General features: G+C 37.0%; 1 protein-coding gene across 3 annotated transcripts in view; it reads left to right on the top strand.

The window, feature by feature from the left end:
- Positions 1-3,178: 3,178 nt before the first annotated feature.
- Positions 3,179-22,597, top strand: part of tafa1a (TAFA chemokine like family member 1a) — a 45,012-nt gene continuing 25,593 nt past the window's right edge. The window contains exons 1-2 of one of the 3 annotated variants that reach the window (XM_056246430.1): positions 3,179-3,496; positions 4,165-4,294. In XM_056246430.1, the coding sequence (XP_056102405.1) occupies positions 3,488-3,496; positions 4,165-4,294 (139 nt within the window). In that variant the 5' untranslated portion in view covers positions 3,179-3,487. The remainder of the gene's footprint in view (positions 3,497-4,164; positions 4,295-22,597) is intronic. The other 2 variants (XM_056246431.1, XM_056246429.1) reach the window with 2 other exon arrangements.

Genomic DNA, 22,597 nt, shown 5'->3' on the forward strand with positions numbered 1-22,597 from the left:
AGAACATACAGAAGTTTAGGTTTTTGTAAAAATATTTTTTTTATTATATTCTAATAAAGCTTTTTTTTATTATTAAAGATTTTGAAACTGAATTTAATCCATTCATTTAATCATAAAATTCACAGCATAAAAAGCTAAATATTTCCTATAATTCCTGATAAACATCACATACAGTGTTGATGACACAATCCCAACCAAAAACACACACCTTTTGTGTGATATCAAACCGATGTTATAGCACATAGATCCATAATGGAAAAAAATATTTCAAAATGACTAGAAAATTATTATGCTACATAAGATCCTAAAAAATTCACTGTAAGAAAGTATTCCCTAAAATTCTGCTCAAACCTCTCTTACCTCTGTTAACCTTTAACATACGTATATAAAACATATATACATATACTATATACTATATATATATGTATATAAAACATGTTTTGTTTCTTTGGGTTTTACCATTTTGTTTTAATTTGCTACAATTAATTTCTAAATGTAACACAAATGCTGTTGAATGATGTGTCCAACGTATAACTGTTTAGCATTTTGCAAAACTTTGTTTTACCATTGCAAACTGAGTGTAAAGCATAATGTGCTTGCAGTTTTACAGACTTGGTCTGAAGATTATGCATATGAATGAATGGAGTGAATGAGTTGGGCTTAAGTAACACTTTAAAGTGTGTAAGCAGTTTTAAAAAACTGTAAATTATAAAAAAGAGATAACATGATTTTGCATGCGGTTTTGCAAAAGGGACGTCGAATAGTCACCTATATGAGGTACAAGAAATTACCAGTGATGACATCACAAAATAGCTAAACGTATTAAATAAATGAAGATGTAGAGGTGTCAAAGAAAAGCACACAAATATGCTCATGTCCATGAGTTTAGCTTTAAACCAAATAACAGCACTGCAGGCTTAAAAGCTATAGTGGAAATGTACACTAAAAAATATTGCAATTTTAAAGGTAAAAGACTGTAAAAATGCTATGGTAAAAACCTGTTAATTGGTTTTATGGTAACTTTCCTTACTCTATATGGTGAAAAATTGTAATATTGATCGAATGGGACATTTCATGTAATTTTACAATAAAATACTGAATTTACAGTAAATTTCACTGATTTGGACAGATTTTATAGTGTAAGTGAATATAGTGATATTAGCTAAATGAATGTGCAATAAAAAAGAAAAGAAAAAAAAAGCCTGGTACGTTTTGCCTTCAAAGGCAAATTCTGTTCACAAGTGTTAATGTCCTTGGTTTAAATGTTTAGTGAGTTAGAGCTGTTTTAAATAATTAAATGTTCCAGGGAATAATGAATGGAACAGGACTAAAAAACATTTTTATTCAGATTCTGACAGGAGTTGAACATTCATTGGTGGTAAGCACCCAAACTATTTAAGAGACAGCTCTAAAACCCACTTCACTATTAATGGTTTGGATGTAGTTGTACAGGGGCTTAAAAGGGAGAGAGTAACATTAAGACGCAGCACAAAATGAGCTTGTACTTGTCCAAAATCCAAACTCAAACTTGACAAGAAAAGCAAAGAAAACTCCAGTTGGCAGAGAGTGGCTGAAGGTCTGAGTTCAGACAGCTTCAGGAGTCCTGGTTTAGCAGATCTACTCCCTAAAGTGAGAGGGTGTATAGAGCTGTTGCTCTCGAGTAGACAAACTCCACTCAGAGAAGCACTGTCTTTTTTGTAGATACCTGTTATACAGAAGGACTGGAATGACTAGTGTTTAGTGGGAGGGATATCAGGTTCACAGCAGCCAGCAGGTGGAAGAGAGCCGGCCAGGAAGGGAGTCAGTAGGCAGGCTGAGTGGGATTTCTCCAAGGTAATGATGGTTTCCAGCAATTTCACAACACATAACCATGGTCTGAAGGTCTGCTTTAAAAACAAATAAAGGAGCATCAAATCCCATTACAGGCAACCCAAGGTGGTAAAGCTTAAGGTGCTGTAAGTAAGTTCTCTTTTAAAGCATCTTGGAGCTTATTCGATCCATAGTTGATAAAACATATAATTTTGATGTAATTTGTTGATTTGTAATTTAACATTTTATATACTGTATATATATATATATATATATATATATATATATAGGCATCATTGACACTAAATATATATAACATTTAGTAAATTATGTGTGCATACATACTGTATAAAATTTATAACATTTTATGTTAAATATAATTACATAGTTCTCATTAATACTAAAAAAAAAGTTACTGCTGTTTGCAATTATAACCAATTAAAACCAAACGATTTACCATGTAAAATATATCAGACACTGTCATGTTTGTCACTGTTACAGGACAAATACCATCCAATTTTGTGCATGCTTTACATATATTTATTCAAGATAATTTAAGATGTCTTTCAAAAAAATGAGGCCACATCCAAAACAACTCCTTTTTCTAATCTCAAAATTCAACTGATTTTGAACATTATTGAAAATGAGACTTTATTTCCGCACTAATTTTTGCATTTCAAGCTTGACCCTGTAAAAACAACTAATTGATTGTTTTTAGGACCTTATTGTATCTCTCGTCTATTGTCTGTAGCCTAGTTTGGTTGGGGGGGGAAAAAACACAGTAAAAGTTTTTTTTTGTGCATAACAGTGTTGCTTAAGCAATTTGTCGGTGACACACAAGTGACTCCAGGTCTGTCAAGGTCTGGGGCTCAATTACAAGCTGAGGAAAAGAGCTTAAAAACCGCCGAGTTCCTGAGATCACAACCAATCTGTTTGCATGTTGAGCGAAAAATATCGAACCCTCAGCTACTCAAGGGGGATTCATGTTGCTCTAAAAACATTTCTTATAAATGTCAGTTCAACATCACCCATTGGAACGTTATACTACGATACAAATGCCCGGCATCATTTCCTAGTTTCAGGCGGCTGTTAGATCAAGGCAGGTTTTAGATGAGAGATCACATATAGCTTGAAGCTAGGAGCTCTCGCGTATCGGGAAAAATTATTACGTGCAAAGGAGGGAGAAAGAGAAAGATTGAGCGAGGGACTAAGAGAAAGAGACAGAGAGAAAGTGTGTGAGGGAGAAAGAGATGAAATGGGAGAGTGACACGAGAGAGAGAGAGAGAGAGAGAGAGAGAGAGAGAGAGAGAGAGAGAGAGAGAGAGAGAGTGAGAGAGAGAGAGAGAGAGAGAGAGAGAGGGAGGGAGGGAGGAAGAGATAGAGAGTACCGCCCTTCAGTTGTGTTTAAATGTGAAGCGGAAAATCATCTCTGTGGCTCAGGGGAGTGAAGAGGCAATTCTAGTGTTAGAGCGGGTTTGCCGTGTTTTAGATCTTAGCGCTCTCTCTCTCTTTCGCTCTTTGTTTGTCCTACAGTGTCCCTGATTTCAGCTTCAGGCTTCAAAGTGAGAAGAACTGAGAGTTTCTACAAGACAACAATACCTGGACCCGGGAATATCTAGACACCTCGCAATGGATGGATTGAGGACAAAGTATTGAGTTCTCCTACGGCTGTCCCTGAATGACACAGGTACAGTAGAACAAGCTTTGTTTTCCTCTTTGCATCTGATTCAATAGTAATTGTTAAGAAAAAACAAATATAACATGTTTTTACCTTGATGCATGGAAATTTTTTTTTTTTTTTCTCTGTGAAAAAAAGAGTGCACTGAAAGATCAGCATGAATACCTTGAGCTGGTCTCGCATTCAGTGATTATTATAGCCTTCATTAGGAAGCATATGCCGTGACTGAATGCCTGGCTCTTTTCATAAGTTCTCCAGACATTTTTATAGGTCTATAGTATTCAATTTCAGTTCACGCTATCTGAAGAAAATGTGACTGCTTAGTCACAACTCCTATTTATTAATATAAATAGACAATTGGAGACATTAGGTTAGAGGCTGGCTGTCAGGTAGCGAGGAAAAGAAACCGAGTGGCACTTTCATCTCTAAATGTGGCCTAATAGACACACTTCAGTCTACATGAAGATTGGAGCTGTGAAAGATTTCCTCAAGTTCTGTCAGACTCTCTCACGCTCACATAAAAATAGTGATTTATTTATTTTCAGATTGAATTAGAAATTTCAGGTCTGAATGCACCTCATGGCATTCACGGCACTTAGGTAGGAGTAAATGGAAGTGAGAGGAAGAAATCAAGGCGTTACTGACCGTTCGCTCGCTCTCGCTCTGTCTATCTTCAGAGGAGTGTTGGGATGTCGTGGCTGGTGTGGGTGTGGGTCAGTGTGACAGTCCTGCTGATGTGTGAGGCCACTTTCTACGAGACCATCCAGCAGCACCTGGCCCCTCCTGGAACCAACATACAGATCCTCGGTGAGTCCTTCCTTCTGTCCAGCTCCTGCTTCATCGTCCACTCTGACTTTTCTTCATTTAATCTCTGTGGGGGGAAAGGTTCAGGAATGCATTTATTAGGGTGGGCTGCACCATAAAAGATTAAACTAAGTTTTATCTACTACTTCAGATGCATCACACTCAGGGAAGGATCTACCGGGACGGCAACTGTCACCCTAAGAAAAAGCATTGCCACCCACCTCAGCAGTGGTGCGTTCATGTCCATAAAGACAGTGCATCGCAAAATAAGAGAGGCTGCTCACTGCAGAGCCAATGGGTGGAGCTTGACGTCCAGCTCCCCTCTCTGGATGCAATGGGTGGAGCTAAAAGGTCCAACCACACCCTATAACCCTACCCATAACCCGATCCCTAAACATTACTAGGTCAAGCTCCACCCATTAGACCGACAGAGGTGGAGCTGGATGTCATTTGACTCTCCAGTGAGCACCACTTGAAAAATAATGGCAAGAAAACACGTCTTTCCGTAAATTCTGCTTTCTTGGTTCTTTATGAGTTCTTGGTTTTTCCATTTGTTTGTGAATCGGAAAATGACTGCTTCTTGGCTAACTCAAAGGTCCTCTGAGAAATGTAATCTCATCCGGATATGATATGTCCGGGATTCCGTATTGTTTGGCGAGTTAATTTTCCGACCGCCCCCTCCACTTTCATTGTGGATATAGGCCTTTTTGCCATCTAACGAAAAAAAATTAATGAAATCAATAGGAAGATCCTGAACACGGAAACTGATAGCAGAGTTATTAGGTTAGGTGAGAATCTAATCTTTATTAACTAGATTGAAAAGTTTGAAAGATAAATTTATGCTGGCTTTAAGTCTTGTTTAAAAAATAGCAAATAATTTGATATTGGGTCAGAACTGATAGATGTTCTGGGTGCAAAGGTGTTGCTAGGTGGTTGCTAGAATGAATATTCTGGTTGGTTGCTAGGCTCTTGCTATACAGCTGATGGGATGTTGCTACAGTATATGGTTGACCTTCCATAACATCCCCATTCAGGCATTTCCACCTGTTAATAACAGAAACTCTAACATCGTTTGCAAAACTGATCCAGTCTCAGTGCTTTGATATTTTGCCATTTCTTTCTAATATTAGCATAGTCAATTCAAATTCCAAGCTTTTTTTTGCTCTTAAACTTGCATTAATATACTTGTGATTTATACTATCCATTTACATTTTATTAATAAAACTACTTTGCTTTTTAAGTAGTAGTGATTACAAGCTCATACATTTAGAATCTGTTGATGTTTTTGATGTACAGTGTTTTTGATTGACTTGGTGCCCTGGATATTGACATTTTGTTATTTATTTTTAAACAGTATAGATGATTATTCGTGAACACAACTGTGTATGTCAGGCCATAAATCCACTAACTGTGCACGGGCACTTGCTTTGGTGTTGCCACCCCTCATAGACCTCATGCACCCTTTCTAGATCCACCCCTTTAAAAATAAACAAGGGTACATTTATTCTATAATATTCTGCTTGGTTTCAGTTTATCATTGTCCTTATACTTTAAATATAGCTGCTCTAGTACTTTAAACTTACATTTAAATTTTAAAATGGTTAAATGGTTAGTTCACTTAAAAAATAAAATTCTGTTATTTACTCACCCTCATTTTGTTCCAAACGAATAAGACTTTTGTTCATCTTCGTAACAAGTGAAGATGTTTTTAATATTATCTATACTTTTAAAATTATTATATTATTACAATATGATATATAATATTACTATTTTAATATTAATATTCTCTATATTTTTGTCCATTCATTGAAAGTCCACGCAATCAAATATTTCATGCATCAAAAAGAGATTGTAAAAGTAATTCGTATGAATCGAGCAGTTTAGGTTACACTTTATTTTAAGGTGACGTAGTTACATTGTACTTACTCAAATAAGTACTGAGTAATATGAATTACCTACATGTACTTACTATAGAGTTATGGTTAGGATTAGTTAGCCTACTTGAAAATTAAAAAAAAGAAGTTTATACGTGCTTGCGCGGCACATCAGAAAAAAACGAATTAGTTTGCATGCATCAAGCAGGAATGTTTGATCTTTAATTTAAAATATTTGATATGCTCATACAGTATATGTGCGTTGATCAATATTTATGTGAATAAAAGCCTCAAATGATGATGATGATGATGATTGGAATTTTCACCCGAAAAGGTTGTCCCTTTAAGGATTAACTTTAAACCTATTGGTTTGAATTTCCAAAATTGTAACATATTACGAAAATAAAAGAGTTCCTATAAAGAGATTAAGGATTAAGGGACCAGTTAATTTCTGTTAAGGAACTGAAGTTACATTTATTTGATTGAATAAAAACATTTATTTGAATGACTATTGAGAGAGAGAGAGAGAGAGAGAGAGAGAGAGAGAGAGAGAGAGAGAGAGAGAGAGAGAGAGAGATGCATGTGTGAATCACCTGCGTCTGTGCAGCATCTATTTACTAACAATGAAGCTGTGAGTTTAATTACTTTAAAGGGGAAATATCATTAAAATCTGACTTTTTCATTGTTTTAGTGTTATAATCGGGTCGCCAGTGCCTTTCTCTGCAAGCATGTAAAAAAATAAGCCGATTTCAGATTTCCCTCCCCTTCTGACGTAGGAAGGGGATCTTATTATAATATTACCGCCCCTAATCAACACGTTTCCAACCATGGCGCCGCCATTTGGTTTTCGCAAGCGACAACAGTGTAACCAGTTCTAACGCAATGGCAAAAGTTTGAGCAAAACATGCAAATTGCAAACTGTTCTGTAGTGTGCTGCAAAGACGAGCACAGAACACTTTTTGACCACAAAATGTCACAGCTGTCTTATAAAGACCTCAGGGAACTGTGTCAACTTGTGTAAAATTTAAACATGACTGTACATCCAAGTCGATGAGATGAATCAATGTAACTCCACAACAACTATACATGTATCCATCCACTAACCATTCAGAAACATCCAGGCAGTCTAAAAGTTGCAACCTCTTTCTGAGTCTCTCTATAATATATATAATATAAGGCTTCACTCCGCTACTGGTGGTTATTTCTGAGATTTTAGATGAGTGAAATTCGCGTTTGTTACTGGCGGAGTATCCGAAGCTCCTGTGAAGGATCGACCGTCTTCTGAACGGAGGAAGGGAAAAGCAGCTCATTTGCATTTAAAGGGAACGCCCAAAAATGGGCAACTTTGACAAGCTATAATAAATGATCTGGGTGGTATTTTGAGCTGAAATTTCACCGACACATTCTGGGGACACCAAAGATTTATATTACATCTTGTGAAAAGGGGCATGATATGTCACCTTTAAAAACAGTGACGTTATAACATCCTTGCTGAGTAATATAATGCAGCGATTTGGTAGCGAAGCTAATTTCTTAATAAAAGTTGCGGGGCAGCGTTGATAAGTGTGTTTGTGTGTGTGTGCTTTAATGTAAGCTGCACATTAATATAGAACAGTGATTAAACTGACTGGAACTACCAGTGCACAAAACGATTTTAATGCACACACTATGTCAATATTTTTTGTATACAGTAAAATTTGTATACAGTAAACATTATTATAATATAATATAATCCTTATGTATATGACACTCAAAAATGGAAGATTGGTGTCAGAGTATTTGTATTGTAAGTTTTTTTTTTTGCTACTGTTTACTTCCATTGGTTAATTCACCATGGTGGACAATCAAAATGAATTGCAGGTGAAGGTTTTAACCACTGGTTTGTTTGGCAGTGTATTATTAAGTGGTGCAAAACAACTTCAGCAAATCCTTTGCTTAATTTAATTCTCATTGGATACAACTAAGATTCCGGAAAGTAGACACAGGGGATGGATTGCTAGCACAGAGCTTCTCAACATAATGTTCCTGCAGGACCCAGATTTGGACATTTATCAATTGGCAGCCCAACACAGTGCCCGAATTGTTTTGATCGTTTCAAGCTTGCGATAGCCAATAATTCACTGCACACAACACATTGTGGTCAGTATTTAATGAAGTCTGGGTCATTATTTTTTTAAGTTTGCATAATTTTGTTGATGCTTTTCGAGGGGGGCATGTCAAGAAACTGCTTAATTTGGCTAGCTTTTACCTACTGGTAACGTAAGATATATTTTCAACAAAATACCGCAGTTTTATAGGAGACATCTTTTGACAACAGCAGCATTTTTTCATCCCTATAAAATGTCAATAAGCCTGTTACTGTGCTATCTGAGCACAATTATTATCTGGTTAGTTGTATTTGACATTCCCTTTTTAGTATTTTATCCCTATCAGGACATGCAAAGAACCACTGCTCTCTGACCTCATAGTGTGAGAGTAGTTTTCAATATTAGTTGATAATAAATCCTTGCAAATATACCTACACTGCATCCTCAACAATAGTGTATTTACAGTATGTTGCTAACCAATTTTTTTTTTTAGTACAAATGAAGTTTTATCTAAAACAAACCATATTTGCATGTATAGAGGAATGGAGGAACGAATAATAAAGTGTCCATCACAGTAAAAGTCTCACTTTCACAGATCAGGTCAAGAGGATATGAGACATTTTTTATCAGAATGTAAATCTATTACGACATCCTGTTTATCTAATATCTTGACGGTCTGGGGTGGTTTAAAGGTTCACCTCAATTGAAAGCACGAAGGCTTCTAGTAACCTCACACCTTCAAATGAGAGGGCAAAAAGCAATTCGAGATCGCACCACTTACCTTAACTAATCTTGCTAGAGGCACTTTACTGGGATTGGATCCTGAATTGGAATTGATTTTATTGTACAGACTTTAGAACAATTATAGAGGTACATGCTATTCTTGATTCAAAGCAGCACATCAGTGGAGTTTTGCCACCGTTGACAATAAATGCTTTGACTATTTAGATTTGACCGATTTAGCTTCAATGCCATTCAGAGCGTGTAGAGCAATGTTAGTAAAGCTAGTCCTGACTAAATAATTGAGCTCCAGCTGAGAGTCTTATCAGAGAACAAGTGTATTTCTTAATCGCGTTCATCCTAAATGGAGGGCTTTTGTGGCCCACTGAGCGCTCGGGGGGATTCCATTACCCCCAAATCTGAGTATCAAAGCAGATCAACAAAATGCACAGATTGGGCTTTTATGAGCTTTGGTGACGTTGCTAGAAATTCACATTTGTTGCTGGATGGAATGAATGGACAGAGATTACGTTTAAGGGTCCATATGTTCTCTCAAAAGATGAACAATTCTGAGGCATTTAGATGTTTCTTGACTGGAGTATGAAAGCAGTATCGAATAATTCTTATTAAAATCCCCCATTCTGCTCCAAAATGATTATTTCTTCAAAAGATATCCTAATTTATGGTTATATTTTCTGCAACACTTGGTTTACAGAGGTTGGAATTTGAGATATCACCGTTTTCCAAAACCATCTTCACAGCCATTTTCTTTTATCTCTTCTCTTCTCATTTTCCTGTATGAAAAACACAAACAACCAGCACCGATGGTAGCTCTAGGATGCATTTGCATGTTGTAAAAATGTCAGGCTCAGCAAACATTCTGTCAAACTGTCAATCACGTAAGAAAAACGGTTTAAAGGCCAGCCAAACTGACAACATCTGCTCTGCTTTCAAACCTTGTGATTATGTGAATATTTTGATGTAATGACAACTGTGTCCTAAGACAGGGTGAGATTGTGGCTTTGGAGAGGGAATCGGAGTGTGTGCATGTGTGCTGTATTAGAAAGAGATATTTGTATAAGTATCGAGTGCTTTGAGGCTGGTGGATTGTCCTGAGTATCAGGGTTGACAGGTCATGAATTGTTGCGGCACCTTTTTGCTTTCGCTGAAAACATCAATGTGACTAGTGACCAAGATTCCACAGAAAAATGTGGGAAACGGTGTTGTTCTGAAACTGATTAATTGAGTTGCATCCATTACAAAGATGTTTTTTGTCCTTATTGAGAATTTTAAGTTTGTATTTGAATTTCAAAAGGAGGTCGAGGTTTATAAGAGCATATGTTTGATTTATGCAGTATTGATTATTATGCAGTATAAACTGCACATATTAATGTGCCAAGATACTATGTCGCATGGCAACTGCAAACAGTCTATAGTTAGAAAAATGAACTAAATTTAAGCAATAAGATTTGAGAAGATAAACAAAATCGACTTTTATATGTTTCTGACCTTTTTAAATGTATCTGTGTTGTCTTTCATGCCAAATACTTATATTTAACTAATTACTTCAATCAACCATAATACTATAGACTGTTGCCATGAAGCAGTTTCTTGTGGCTTATTGCTTTAATAAATTGAATGCAACCTTTTAAAGGCTGAATAGAGATGATCTAACAATTATAAAAATTCCACATGAAAAGCATTTCAGCAAAACAGCAAGCAATCTGAATTATTGTAGCTATATGCATTGAAACACCATGCCCATAGTGTTTTAATTCGACGACTACATGATGTCTGTACATCAGCTGCTCTGTGGGCTCAAGGGTCCTGATTTACTTGCTGCTGAGATACAAATGGATGATTATATGTATTTTAAATGTAGAGATGGGCGAGAAGTGAGGGACGGAGAGTGAAAGACAGACGGAGAGACAGACAGAGAGAGGAACGTGTAGCGCTTCTCACAGATGTGCTGCCGGCTGTTCTTGCTCTCCGGCTCAGACAGACAGATGAGGATGGGTGATTCATGAGACCAGGTCTTTATTCAGCACTGACAGCTGCAACAGCACTAAGCAAATTGTGTTTGTCATGCATGCATAGCTGCCATGTTTTAGTATTATGAGTCTGAACTCTCCAGATGTAGAAAATAACCCATCTCTAACAAACCGAGACCTGAACCAACCCTTTAAACTCCATACAAACAAACACACACACACAGTTTCTAGGGGCCCTGGGAGAACATCACTAAGGCCAAGGACATGTAGGCTATTATAAAAACATTCACACCGGAATCGACCAGTGTAGATCAGAGATTAAAGTGCAAGTGTTAATAGTAGACTGGCGGCTAACTGTATTATGTTGAAAATAACAGCAGTCTAATCCGATAACTGCAGTTCTGCTGCCTCTTTACTTTTACAGCAATACAACTGTGATGTATGAACACCTCGCTGTGGTTTTAGAGGGCAAATATCATATCAATCTTGCTGAGTTTCTGGGAAATATAGATTGTCTGTCAGATTCACTTTACTTGTTAGCTCCTTGATCAATGCGTCTCTTGCTGGACATGTGAAAATGCACGAGACACGCCTATATGTATCAACATGCACCCGGGCATATAGTCATATAAGCAGTCAGATGTACCTCACGCCACATCTCCATTCATAAGAGCAAGAACAAATTTCCTTGCCACAAATTTGTTGATATTTGTGAAAATAGTGTCTAATAAGCCCATGAGGGCTGGGCACCATAAAAGGTGTTTGACACTTAAATAAACAAATCAATCAATCAATCAATCAAAAAATCCTTGAAAGGACTGCATGCTTTTACCAATCTTAGGAATGGTTGGATGACTATTCTAATGTTAGAATGCATAAGGAGTCTTATGTTTGTGATTTTAAGATGGAAAATAATTCTAAAAAAAGCATCTTAAAAAAGAAAAAATATGAAAAAAAGGACAATTAAATTGAATAAATATAAATATTAACAAGGTTTCTTTTAGTAAAAAGAACCATGAAGAAGGGAGACATCTGCGGAGAAAAACACGCAATGCAAATATTTCATTATTACAGTAGATGCTTCACCAGAGCCTGATTCTTTTTAAGGGGCTTTTAAAATGGAAATGAACATGTATATTTTTGCTGCTGTCTTCCCAGCTCAGGAAGAAGGGTTTGGGACAGTGTGCTGCCATCAGCCAATCAGTGGGATCATGACATCATTTTCCTCTCGGCTCTTCAGTCATTAGTCACATGCCATTTAAGTTGAGTTAATTGGCTCAAAACAACCTGGCAGCAGAACTGAGCACCCATGAAGATGGCAGCCTCCAGGTCACGTTCTTCCAGCCCTGGCCCTACGCCAGCCCAGCAATTGCCACTGAGATGAATGGGAATTCTAACGAATCGCTCTCTCCAGGAATTATATAGACCTCTACGTTTGCAAATATTTAAACAAACATACGCCAACCCCTAACTCATGCTGTTTTAACTTTGGCAACAGTTTAATGCGCTCATTGCGGGAGATCAGGCAATTTTTCCAATCCTTCCCAGGCTATAAAAAAGACATGCCCGGATCCCTTTGTATCAAAGGGTTATCTGGTTTCTGCTCTTCCATTAGAGTTTCTCTGGAGGAAGTTTCCAGGAGGGCTCAATAAAGCTCAATAACAGAGGTGACGTTGGATGCCGGTTCTCCATCTGCAGCTCTAGGCTGCCGAAGCCGCCCGAAGACTTCCTCACAAAGTGCCTCTGACAGAATCAGGGCTCGACTGCGGCACGGCATCCTGCGTGTCCTTCTTTGTATTAAATATATCTCAGCAGCATAAGAGAGAAGACAGACATCTGTGATAATTCCCCCCACTCGCACCGACGGATGCAGGCCATGGATGTAGCTACATCCAAAACAAACATGGAATGTGTTTTTCATCTGCTTCAAAACAAAGGTTATCTTCCTGCATGTACGCCAGCACACACTGACAGTTTAATAGCCTTATATAATGCAGTTCCTAAAGGCACATTATTTTAGCAGAGACGTTCCGTCCATCTCTCCCGCTTCCATCCAATCTTCCTGACAGTGCCAGCTCGCCTGTAGGAACAATGGGAGAGTCGTACAGCTTCAGCCCCTGGGCTGTCCTCCATCTGCTCTCTGTCACACTTCCGCTCCCTCTCTCTATCTCTCTCTCTGCTTCAGACAGCGGTTCTATGAATGCCAATCTAACCTCACAATACCTGAAGCCACCAGACACATACAACCACATATTACCTCTGAAATCTTCCCTTGCCACAGCATGGAAGTCCTATATAAACTTTATTACATCAGCCTTATGAGTTTTACAAGACATGTGACATCTACTGAGCTATCTGAACAAAGAGACGGATTTTTATTTATTTTTATTTTCTCTTAAATCACAAAACTGTCACCCATTTTTGCCGCTCTCATAATTTCAAGTCTTTAAACTTACATTGTCAAACCAAAAAATATTTATACTATAAGTGACACTTCTGATGATAGAGTGATTCATAGAAAAAAAGTCTGTCATGTCAATGTAAACATTTCTACAAATTGGTCAAAATTAATTAGTCATTGAACACAAAATAAATATTCACTCCTTTGGAAGTGTTGGATATTTTTTTGACCAGCACTGAACCACAGAAGATTTAATTTGGCATTTATGACACTGAGAAACAGGATTGTTTTTCTTACATGTCAAAGGGAGAATTTCCACAAATTGGTCAAAAATGTATCATCTGCAAAAGAAATTCACCCCCTTCCAGTCAAGTAATTAGTGAGATCCATCTCTTTCAGCACTTCCAATCTTGATTATGTGGATTTGGATCTGGCCACTGCAATTTCCCCTATTGTTCTTTTCACAAGTGTTCAAGTCAGGCTGCATGGAGACTGAGAGTAGAGTCCTATTCAAACCCCTCATAAATTCTCATTTGGATTGAGATCTGGACTCTGACCAATCCAGGACATTATTGTCATTTTATGATTGGAATAATTATCTTGCTGGAATACAAAAATCTAAAACGTGGTGTCTTGCAGATTTGAGTCAGTTGTGAGTGAATTTAGGCATCACAGCAATATAATGTTCAATGTGAAAAATAAATATTATTTTTGAGATTTGCTAAATATTACATTTAACAGCAATATTAAGTGTTTTTAGCAATTAACTGTCTAATATCAACCAAAACCAATCAAATCAAATAAATACCAATGATGATTTAAAGGGGATGAATACTTAAGAAATCAATTATTTTTGGGGTTTTCCTTCAATTTTACATTACTTGGAGATCATGTTATATTAAACGAGTCGTATTCTGTTTATCATTAGCTAAAAAGTCAAATAAGTCTACTGTGATTCAGTGCCGTGAAACAATAAAATAAAACATGAAACCAAGTGGGTGATATGGCAATATATGTTAAATCTGTCAAGAAGAGAGCCAATAATTGACATAATTCAGCTGAAGTGTGAGCATTTCTACTTTGTGTGTTGGGTCGTTACAGACTTTATCCCTGTCATCTCGTTCTAGTTGGATGTGTTAATGCTCTCCAGATCTCCCGTGATGCAATAAGAGTAAAGTGACATATCGCCGATGTTGTCATGGCTACAAAATACTTATGATATGAAGCTGTGTTCTCCGTTTGATGATTTGTGGTTTCAAGGGGGATTTGCTGGGGTAATCAAAGTCTTCACAGCACAGTAAAACACTGATCTGCTCTATCCATTAATCTCCTCTAATTGATTTCATATCTCGCAAACGGCAGAAGTTTAATAGGCTTGTTTGTGCCATCAGTTTCAAAACAAACAATTTCTAGGGTGCAAGTGAGAAATCTATATTGCAGATGAGTTCAGACTGGCGTTCAGATATTCAGCAGGGAGGAACAGAAACTGCGCTGGTGATGCATAGCCAAACATTGCCCGTATTGTTTTTTGTTGTGGTTTTATATTTATTCTTACTGTGAAGCAAAATGACAGTTCCTAAATTTGAACAAATATAGACAGAGAAACAGACTCAAGCGTGGAGGACAGTGTAGTGCTGTCTCGTTTACAATTTTACTTGCATGCTGGGAAAATTTCTGCATAATTTCTGTATATGGAAACAAGCCATCAGTGTTTTGTGAATCATTTTCTGGGAATTGCTGATGAGAATCAATACCTGAGTCCACCACGGCCTGAAGATGTGAACAGAATATTGCTGTAACTGGGCATATTTGTGAAATATTGGGATGAATTAGAATTCATCTAGATTCAACTAGAATTCATCAGAATTATTTGTATTCATATTTATACAGTATATACCATAGACTGTAAGGTATATACACACACAAGGATGTCAGAGATGAAGAGGAGAAATAATTAAAAAATCTAGTGCAAGTTCTTATGAATGTAATCTTTGTATTCATGCTGGTTTTATTAATTCATCAAACACAATCTTTAACAACAACAAAAAAAGTCAAGTTAAATGTAATAAATGTTTTTTTACATCCTGAAAAAAAGTTAATTGTACTCAACTCACAATGATCTTAATCATTATTTTCCAAAATGTTCAAAGATATTTCATGTTTTCAAGATTTTTTTTAAACGTTTTTAAACAAACATAATTGATTCAAAAATCAAGAATATCATCTTGATTAGCTCCATTTGGCCTGAACTAACTTTGCCTTTTCATTTAAAAAAAAATCTTCTTTTAGAGTGAATTAAATGATTCCTGCGCATGAGAATGAACTAATTCACTAAAAATAAAACAGACTTTCCGATGTTACGTTCTAGGAGAGAGGAAGCATTCTGGACCAACCATTTCACGAGAACGAATCAGACTTTAAAACGGTACATATAAAGAGAAATATTAGTTAAAGGGATAGAACACCTAAAAATGAAAATTTGCTGTTAATTTACTCACCCTCAGGCCATCCAAAATGTAGGTGTCTTTTTTTCTTCAGTAGAAAAATAAAGAAGATTTTTAGCTGAAACCGTGGTCCTTGGTGATTCGTAAAATGCAGGTCAAGGGCTACCGACACTTTGAGAGTCCAAAAAACAAAATGAATACCCATGGCTCCTGACGATACATTGAAGTCTTATGAAGCAAAATGATTGGTCTGTGCAAGAAACTAAACCTTATTTACAACATTATTACCTCATCAAACTGTCACGGCAGTCTGGAGTTTCCTGTTGCATTATGACGTATGTCCAGGAGCAAACCCACACGTGAGATGATGACACGTCACATTCACCACTATAGAAGTTTACCCTATTAGTGTTTTACTTCCACGTTAAAAACTAAATTTGTGAAAAGGGTATATTTTTAGGCTGTGGATTGTAGGTAATAATAACCAGTGTTATAAATACTGTACAGTTTCTTGCACAGACCGGTCGTTTCGCTTTATAAGACAAGGCATCGTCAGGACCCACGGGTATTCATTTTGTTTTGCCTGTATGTTTTTTTGACTCATTGACGATAGCCGTAGACTTGCATTTTATGAATCACCAAGCACTACAGTTTCAGTTTCCGAAAATCATCTTTACTGTTCAACTGAAGAAAAAATGACACCTAAATCTTTGATGGCCTGAGGGTGAGTAAATGAACAGCAAATTTTCTTTTTTGGGTGTACTATCCCTTTAAGTAGTTAAGTTGCTACTTCCAGTTACGTTCTAACACCGATCGCAAACAGAAAAGCGTCTCCACGTTTTGGAGTCTTCTATAGCAGTTAACCATTTGAGTCAGTCAAAAAAATCACTTTTCCAGTTGATGAATAATTCAGAGAGTGTATCAAGAATGTGTTTGTATGTAATTGTTTAAACAGCAGGAGTAATTGAAAGTGTACAGGCGGTGGTTGAGAAAAATGGATTTTGGTCGCCTACAGCTTAATTAATTACACCACACTTTGTCCTCTCATGCCGCTCACAGCCACAAAGACCCAATAAAAGGATCCCTGTGCAATGATAAACATGCCATCGCTCTATACGTCTCTTTCATTTACTCTTTCTCACTTCCTCTTTTGCACCTACTCTCTCTCACACAATTCCTCCTCCTACCTTGAGCAGCAGAGGTGGCGAGGCAATTTAACTGTTTTGCATGCGAAAGTTGACACCATCAGCCATGCCGAGAAGTAATCAATCAAAAACAGTCATGCAGGCAGGGAAAATGAAAACCACATTGAGAGGAAGCAAAATATCTCACAATGAATTTTAAGACGTTCAACATCACTTGTAGCGTAAAGCAGCTCAAGTTTCCAGTGGTCTGAGTGTGTTGTTTGCAAAGTATCGCATGAGTACGATCTACTATTCTGAAAGATAAAAATGCTTGTTCAAACACTGTGTAGTGCACTTTGATGGAATGCAAAATCATAACACAATCATTGTTTATATTAGTAACAAAATGTCACGCTATTCACACATTTAACTAAAAAAAGAGGGCCCGAAAAGCTCCAATACTTAATACATTGGTGAATCGGTTTTGTGAATCTTTTCATTTACATGGAGCGTTCAAATGAACGGTTCATTAAAATGACTCAAACTTTCGAATGCTACATGAGGGAGAGGACAATTCAGGAGGAAACGATGCACTAAAATGAATCAGACTTTTCAATGTTACATATAAGAGAAAGAAGACCATTGATTGGACAAAACTGATTCACTAAATCAAGCTTTCCAGTTTCCAATGTTAAATACAAGATAGAAGACTGCTCAGGATGTACCGATGCAATAAAATGAATCGAACTTTACATGCAAGAGAGAAGAGGGTTCAGTACGAAACAATGCACTAAAATCAATCAGACTTTCCAATGTTACATATGAGAGAGAAGACCGAACAGGACAAACTGATTCACTAAAATGACTCAAACGTGTCATGACAAAGAAACCTAACATAAACCACTTTAATCTTGACAAAATGTATCATGGTATTTTTCTTCTTTTTGTTCATCCACGTTCTTACAGTCGTGCGAGAGAAAAGCAGTTGTAGAAGTATTTAAAGCTTCAGACCATTTCACTGTCCTTCTTCAGAGATGTAGTAGCATGGAGGACAGCACACATCTGAACACACTGAGGGCCCTTCAGATCAATAGAGAGAGCCGGAGAGAGTGCTTTAGTACTTGTGCGTTTGAGGGCATTTCTGAACTCATTTACAGACATAATGACTCTCTTCAGCAAGGACAGGACTTTTTTCCTGTCTGGACACCACTTTCATGAATTCAGTGTGAGGTAATTAATTCTACAGCATGGCCAGAACATCCGTGTGCCATTAGCATGTTCCAGCTGTGGAGTGACAATAAAGCATAATTGCATAATGTTCGGAAGGGAGTAAATTGTCCCAACCATAGATAAATTAAGCATTAAACACAGGGATTCTGAGGACAAGTCACACAAGTTGATGTTCAACTTTTAATAAATACTCGAAGCGGGAACATTGCACTAATGTTTCTGACATTAATAAACAGAATATACATGAAATCAATAACTGAGTCAAACTGCTTTGTAGCACAACATGTAAATAACAATCAAACTGGAATTCCCATGAAGCCTAAACAAGCACTTAGGAGAACGGGAGTGAAGTAACATCTTATTTAAACGTCTGTAGCTCAGTGTATTTTTGTGCTATGCGTCTCAAACTTTAATATAATATTCTCATAGTTTTCTGCAAACTGGTTCAGACACCATGAACTCATCCATAAACTGTATAAATTATGTTAAGTACAAAGAGTGCTGCTCCAACCTACCACACTACTGGGTTTGAAACAATATAATAAAACATGGGACATCATTTTTAATTTTATACATTCATATATCATTGTTATGGAAGATTATTTCTGCCACTGAACAAAAAATGTAAATGTAGTGTAGAAAAGGTAATTGCGACTTTTTATCTCACAATTCTCCCTTTTTTCTCAGAATTGCGTGATATAAACTCGCAATTGCGATAAATAAAAGTGAATCAGGGTAAGACAAAACCATGTTTTGGAAGAAGGATTGATGATGTATAGAGTGGTGCAGGGATGACGTCAAAACACTGATTTTCAATGGGGTTTTATAACGGGTCTTTCATTTTGTGAGTAAAATAATTTTCTGTAAAATCTGCGTTTTCTGTATTAGTGCGTGTAATTTACGTTGTAGAACAAAACGTCAAAGAATCGTCATATGTATGGAAGCTTGTTTCCGCCACTGAATAAAAAAAATAACAATAATAGCAACTTTTTATCTCACAATTGCGAGATATGAAGTCAGAATTGTGAGAAATAAAGTCGCAATTGCGAGATATAAAGTCCCAATTCTGAGAAATAAAGTCGCAATTGCGAGATATAAAGTCGCAATTCTGAGAAATAAAGTCGCAATTCTGAGAAATAAAGTCGCAATTGCGAGATATAAAGTCGCAATTATGAGAAATAAAGTCGCAATTGCGAGAAAAAAAGACAGAATTGCGAGTTTATATCTCGAAATTCTGACATCCTTTCTCAGAATTGTGAGATATAAACTCGCAATTGCGAGTTATCAGGCCAATTCTAAGGGGGAAAGACTAACTTTTTTCCCCTCAGAATAGTTTATATCTCACAATTCTGACTTCACAACACGCAATTTCGACTTTATATCACGCAATTCTGACTTTTTAACACGCAATTGCGACTTTATATCAATCAATTCTGACTTTATATCTCGCAATTCTGACTTTATAACACGCAATTGCGACTTTATATCATGCAATTCTGACTTTACAACCAGCAATTGCGACTTTATATCAATAAATTCTGACTTTATATCTCGCAATTCTGAGAAATAAAGTCAGAATTGCGAGATAAAAAGTCGCAATTACTTTTTTTATTTTTCATTCTGTGGCGGAAACAAGCTTCCATAGTTTATCACACTTCATTTTGAACAAAAAAAGAAACAGTATGTTTAACCAAAAGTGACTTTTACATTGTTACAAAAATACTGGTTTCAAATAAATGCTGTTTTTTTTTTTACTTGTTGAATGTGCTTTAGAAGCAAATTATCATTTCAGAATGATTTCTGACGGATCATGTGATTCAAATTCAGCTTTACCATCACAGGAATAAAATACATTTTAATATTTTTTTTACAATATTACCGTTTTCTCTATTTTTAATCAAATAACTGTAATGACTCCCTGGACTCCCCTACAATATAATATGCTCACATAACTCGATTAGTATTGATCTTTTCTTGCAATATGCAATCAAGAGCAGTAAACGTTTCAAATAAACCTACGCCACTGGAATAATTTGCAAAGAATTGGAACATATTTCCACAGTGAGGGGAAAAACTCATCACACCAGGAAATTGCCAAGAAATTCAAGTCAATTCCCCTCTAAATGTGCACTATGCAAAGAGCAAGAGATAATGGGAATTAAGCAGTAGTGAAATTAGTGCATTTGAATTAACACATCAGTTCAGTGTTCTTCCCCCAGGCCATGTGAATATTTGTAATGAGAGTTTCAAAGGCCCACTGTGAGTTGTATTTTGTATGCCCTGCAAGCAAAACGTTGAGATTAGCACTACCTAAATCACAGCCAGAAGAACGCTGTTGGTGTTTCTCTGATCCACGATTATTAGCTTGTTAATAATACATGGAAATTATGGTTTACGGCCAAGAAGCATGATCTCTTTTGTGGAGTAATTAAACCGGACAGGCGACCACTCTCACAAATAAAAACCCCTGTGTCCATATTCACAGTGTAAATGTTTAGAATCTCATTCATATTATTTTTATTCTTTTAATCCTTTGCATTTGTGCCCACAGCGGTATTGGACTCATTAGAGCTGAATATCATGGGATTTGAAGACAAAATGTGTGGTAAACAGTGTCATACCCATAAATAATCACTTCAGTTGAGATATGCATTATGTTTTGTTGAGATAGCTTTTATGTTCTGTTATTTTCCATTCAAGTCCACTGGGAAACAGCAGATACATTTCAACGAGACACATTTCCACTGAAACCGCATTCTTGCAATAAGACTTCTTCAAGAATACACTGCAAAATTAATTACCATTATTTCATACTGTATACATTTAATTACCTTATTATTTCCAAAGAAAACATCTTGAGCTTGAAATCGAGCCCAAAAGGGAGGGGAACTTCATAAATTAGCAAGATAATGAGCAACCCAATCTGGGGCTTGGTACGTGATTAGCGCCGCTGTTCTTTATTCAATACCTCGTGTGCTTTAGCACCCACACATCCTCACACTCACCTTCATGAAGTTATGAGGCCATTATTGCACCCCGAGCTCATTTCTCTCATTATGAGAGGATGAAGGGATTAGACAGAGGTTGTTTGAGGTGTGAATGGTTTAAGCAGAGCGAGTGTGTTTGCTACTGTTAACATTGGACAATTTGAGCCCGTCGCATTTATACGGCGCGAGTGGGCCGCTTTGATCAGTGTGGCAGTACTGAAAACAGATTGCTCTTTCCATGAAGACAGGTATTCAACAGGGTTCAGTGGCTGTGTATTTTTAGAAGAAGAGTAGATAATACTTATGTGCTTGAATGCATCCAGAACAGCATAACCGAGAGCGGCTTAATTTGGTTCTACCGGTTCAAGCTCTCATCTCCTGGTTATTCATGCATGTGGGCAGACAATCTCGTCGTGTAATTGTGTTTGTCTGAAACACTTCTTCGCGACATTTACGGCAAAATTACTCAGGCCACGAGGCTGTCTGTCTAGGTCTGTCATGCCGATGCCTATAGCACTGGTGATTACACTTGAGCATGAGAAAGCTGTGTGAAGAGCAGCCAGGTCCGAATGTTTCACATACACGCCAGCCTCTTCTGGAGACGAGATGAGCTCTGTTGTGAAGACTGGAGGACGGTGGGGAGGAAGAGATTAGAAAGAGGACAGGGAATCGCTCACACACTGATCACACACTGATCAACAAGATAGACGTGACGATTTCTGCTGCACCTATTACAGACAGACGCAATCTCTCTAGACAGAGATTTACAAGACCCCAGAAGCTTGGTGAATTTCATCATGGTGAGGTCCATAAGAAATGGTTTACAGAGACCAGTGTGTGAAAGACCCGACTGTTCTGCACAGACCCGAACCCCGCCAAACACCTTTGAGATGAATTTGAAGCACTTGACCTCACTTATGCTCCTGTCTGAAAGGGAGCAAATCCACACAGCCTTGATCTAGTGGAAAGCTTACCTAGAAGAGTGGAAGCTGTTAAAGCAGTAAAGGGAGGATTGAATCTCTATTAACGCTCATGGTTTTGAAATTAAAATGTTCAACAAGCACACAAGTGTCATGCGCTTCAAACCCTGCTTTGGAGCAAGTGGATTTCAGATTGTAACTTTAAAAAGAATACAAATTATTCACATTTTTATAATTAAGTTGCACAACTACTGTAGATTTAAAAAAAAAAGTGTTTGTCTAAAAATGCTGCGGCAGAAATCGTGCATCCACAGACTGTTAGGCCAGTCGACTCAACAAACTAAACTTGTCAGTACAACAAACTAAAATGTTTTTTTTTTAGTGGAGGACAACAATGGAGATGTAGGGTGCTCACTAGCTGTCAATTTGGTTGGATTTATAAAAAATTAAACTTTTAAAATGTAATTTTAAGTTCTGTAAACCATGTACACTACTGTTCAAAAGTTTGGGGTCAGAAGGATTTTTTCT

Source organism: Rhinichthys klamathensis, unplaced genomic scaffold, assembly GCF_029890125.1.
Source record: "Rhinichthys klamathensis goyatoka isolate OS25496 unplaced genomic scaffold, OSU_Roscu_1.1 h1tg000037l_1, whole genome shotgun sequence".
Lineage (NCBI taxonomy): Eukaryota > Metazoa > Chordata > Actinopteri > Cypriniformes > Leuciscidae > Rhinichthys > Rhinichthys klamathensis.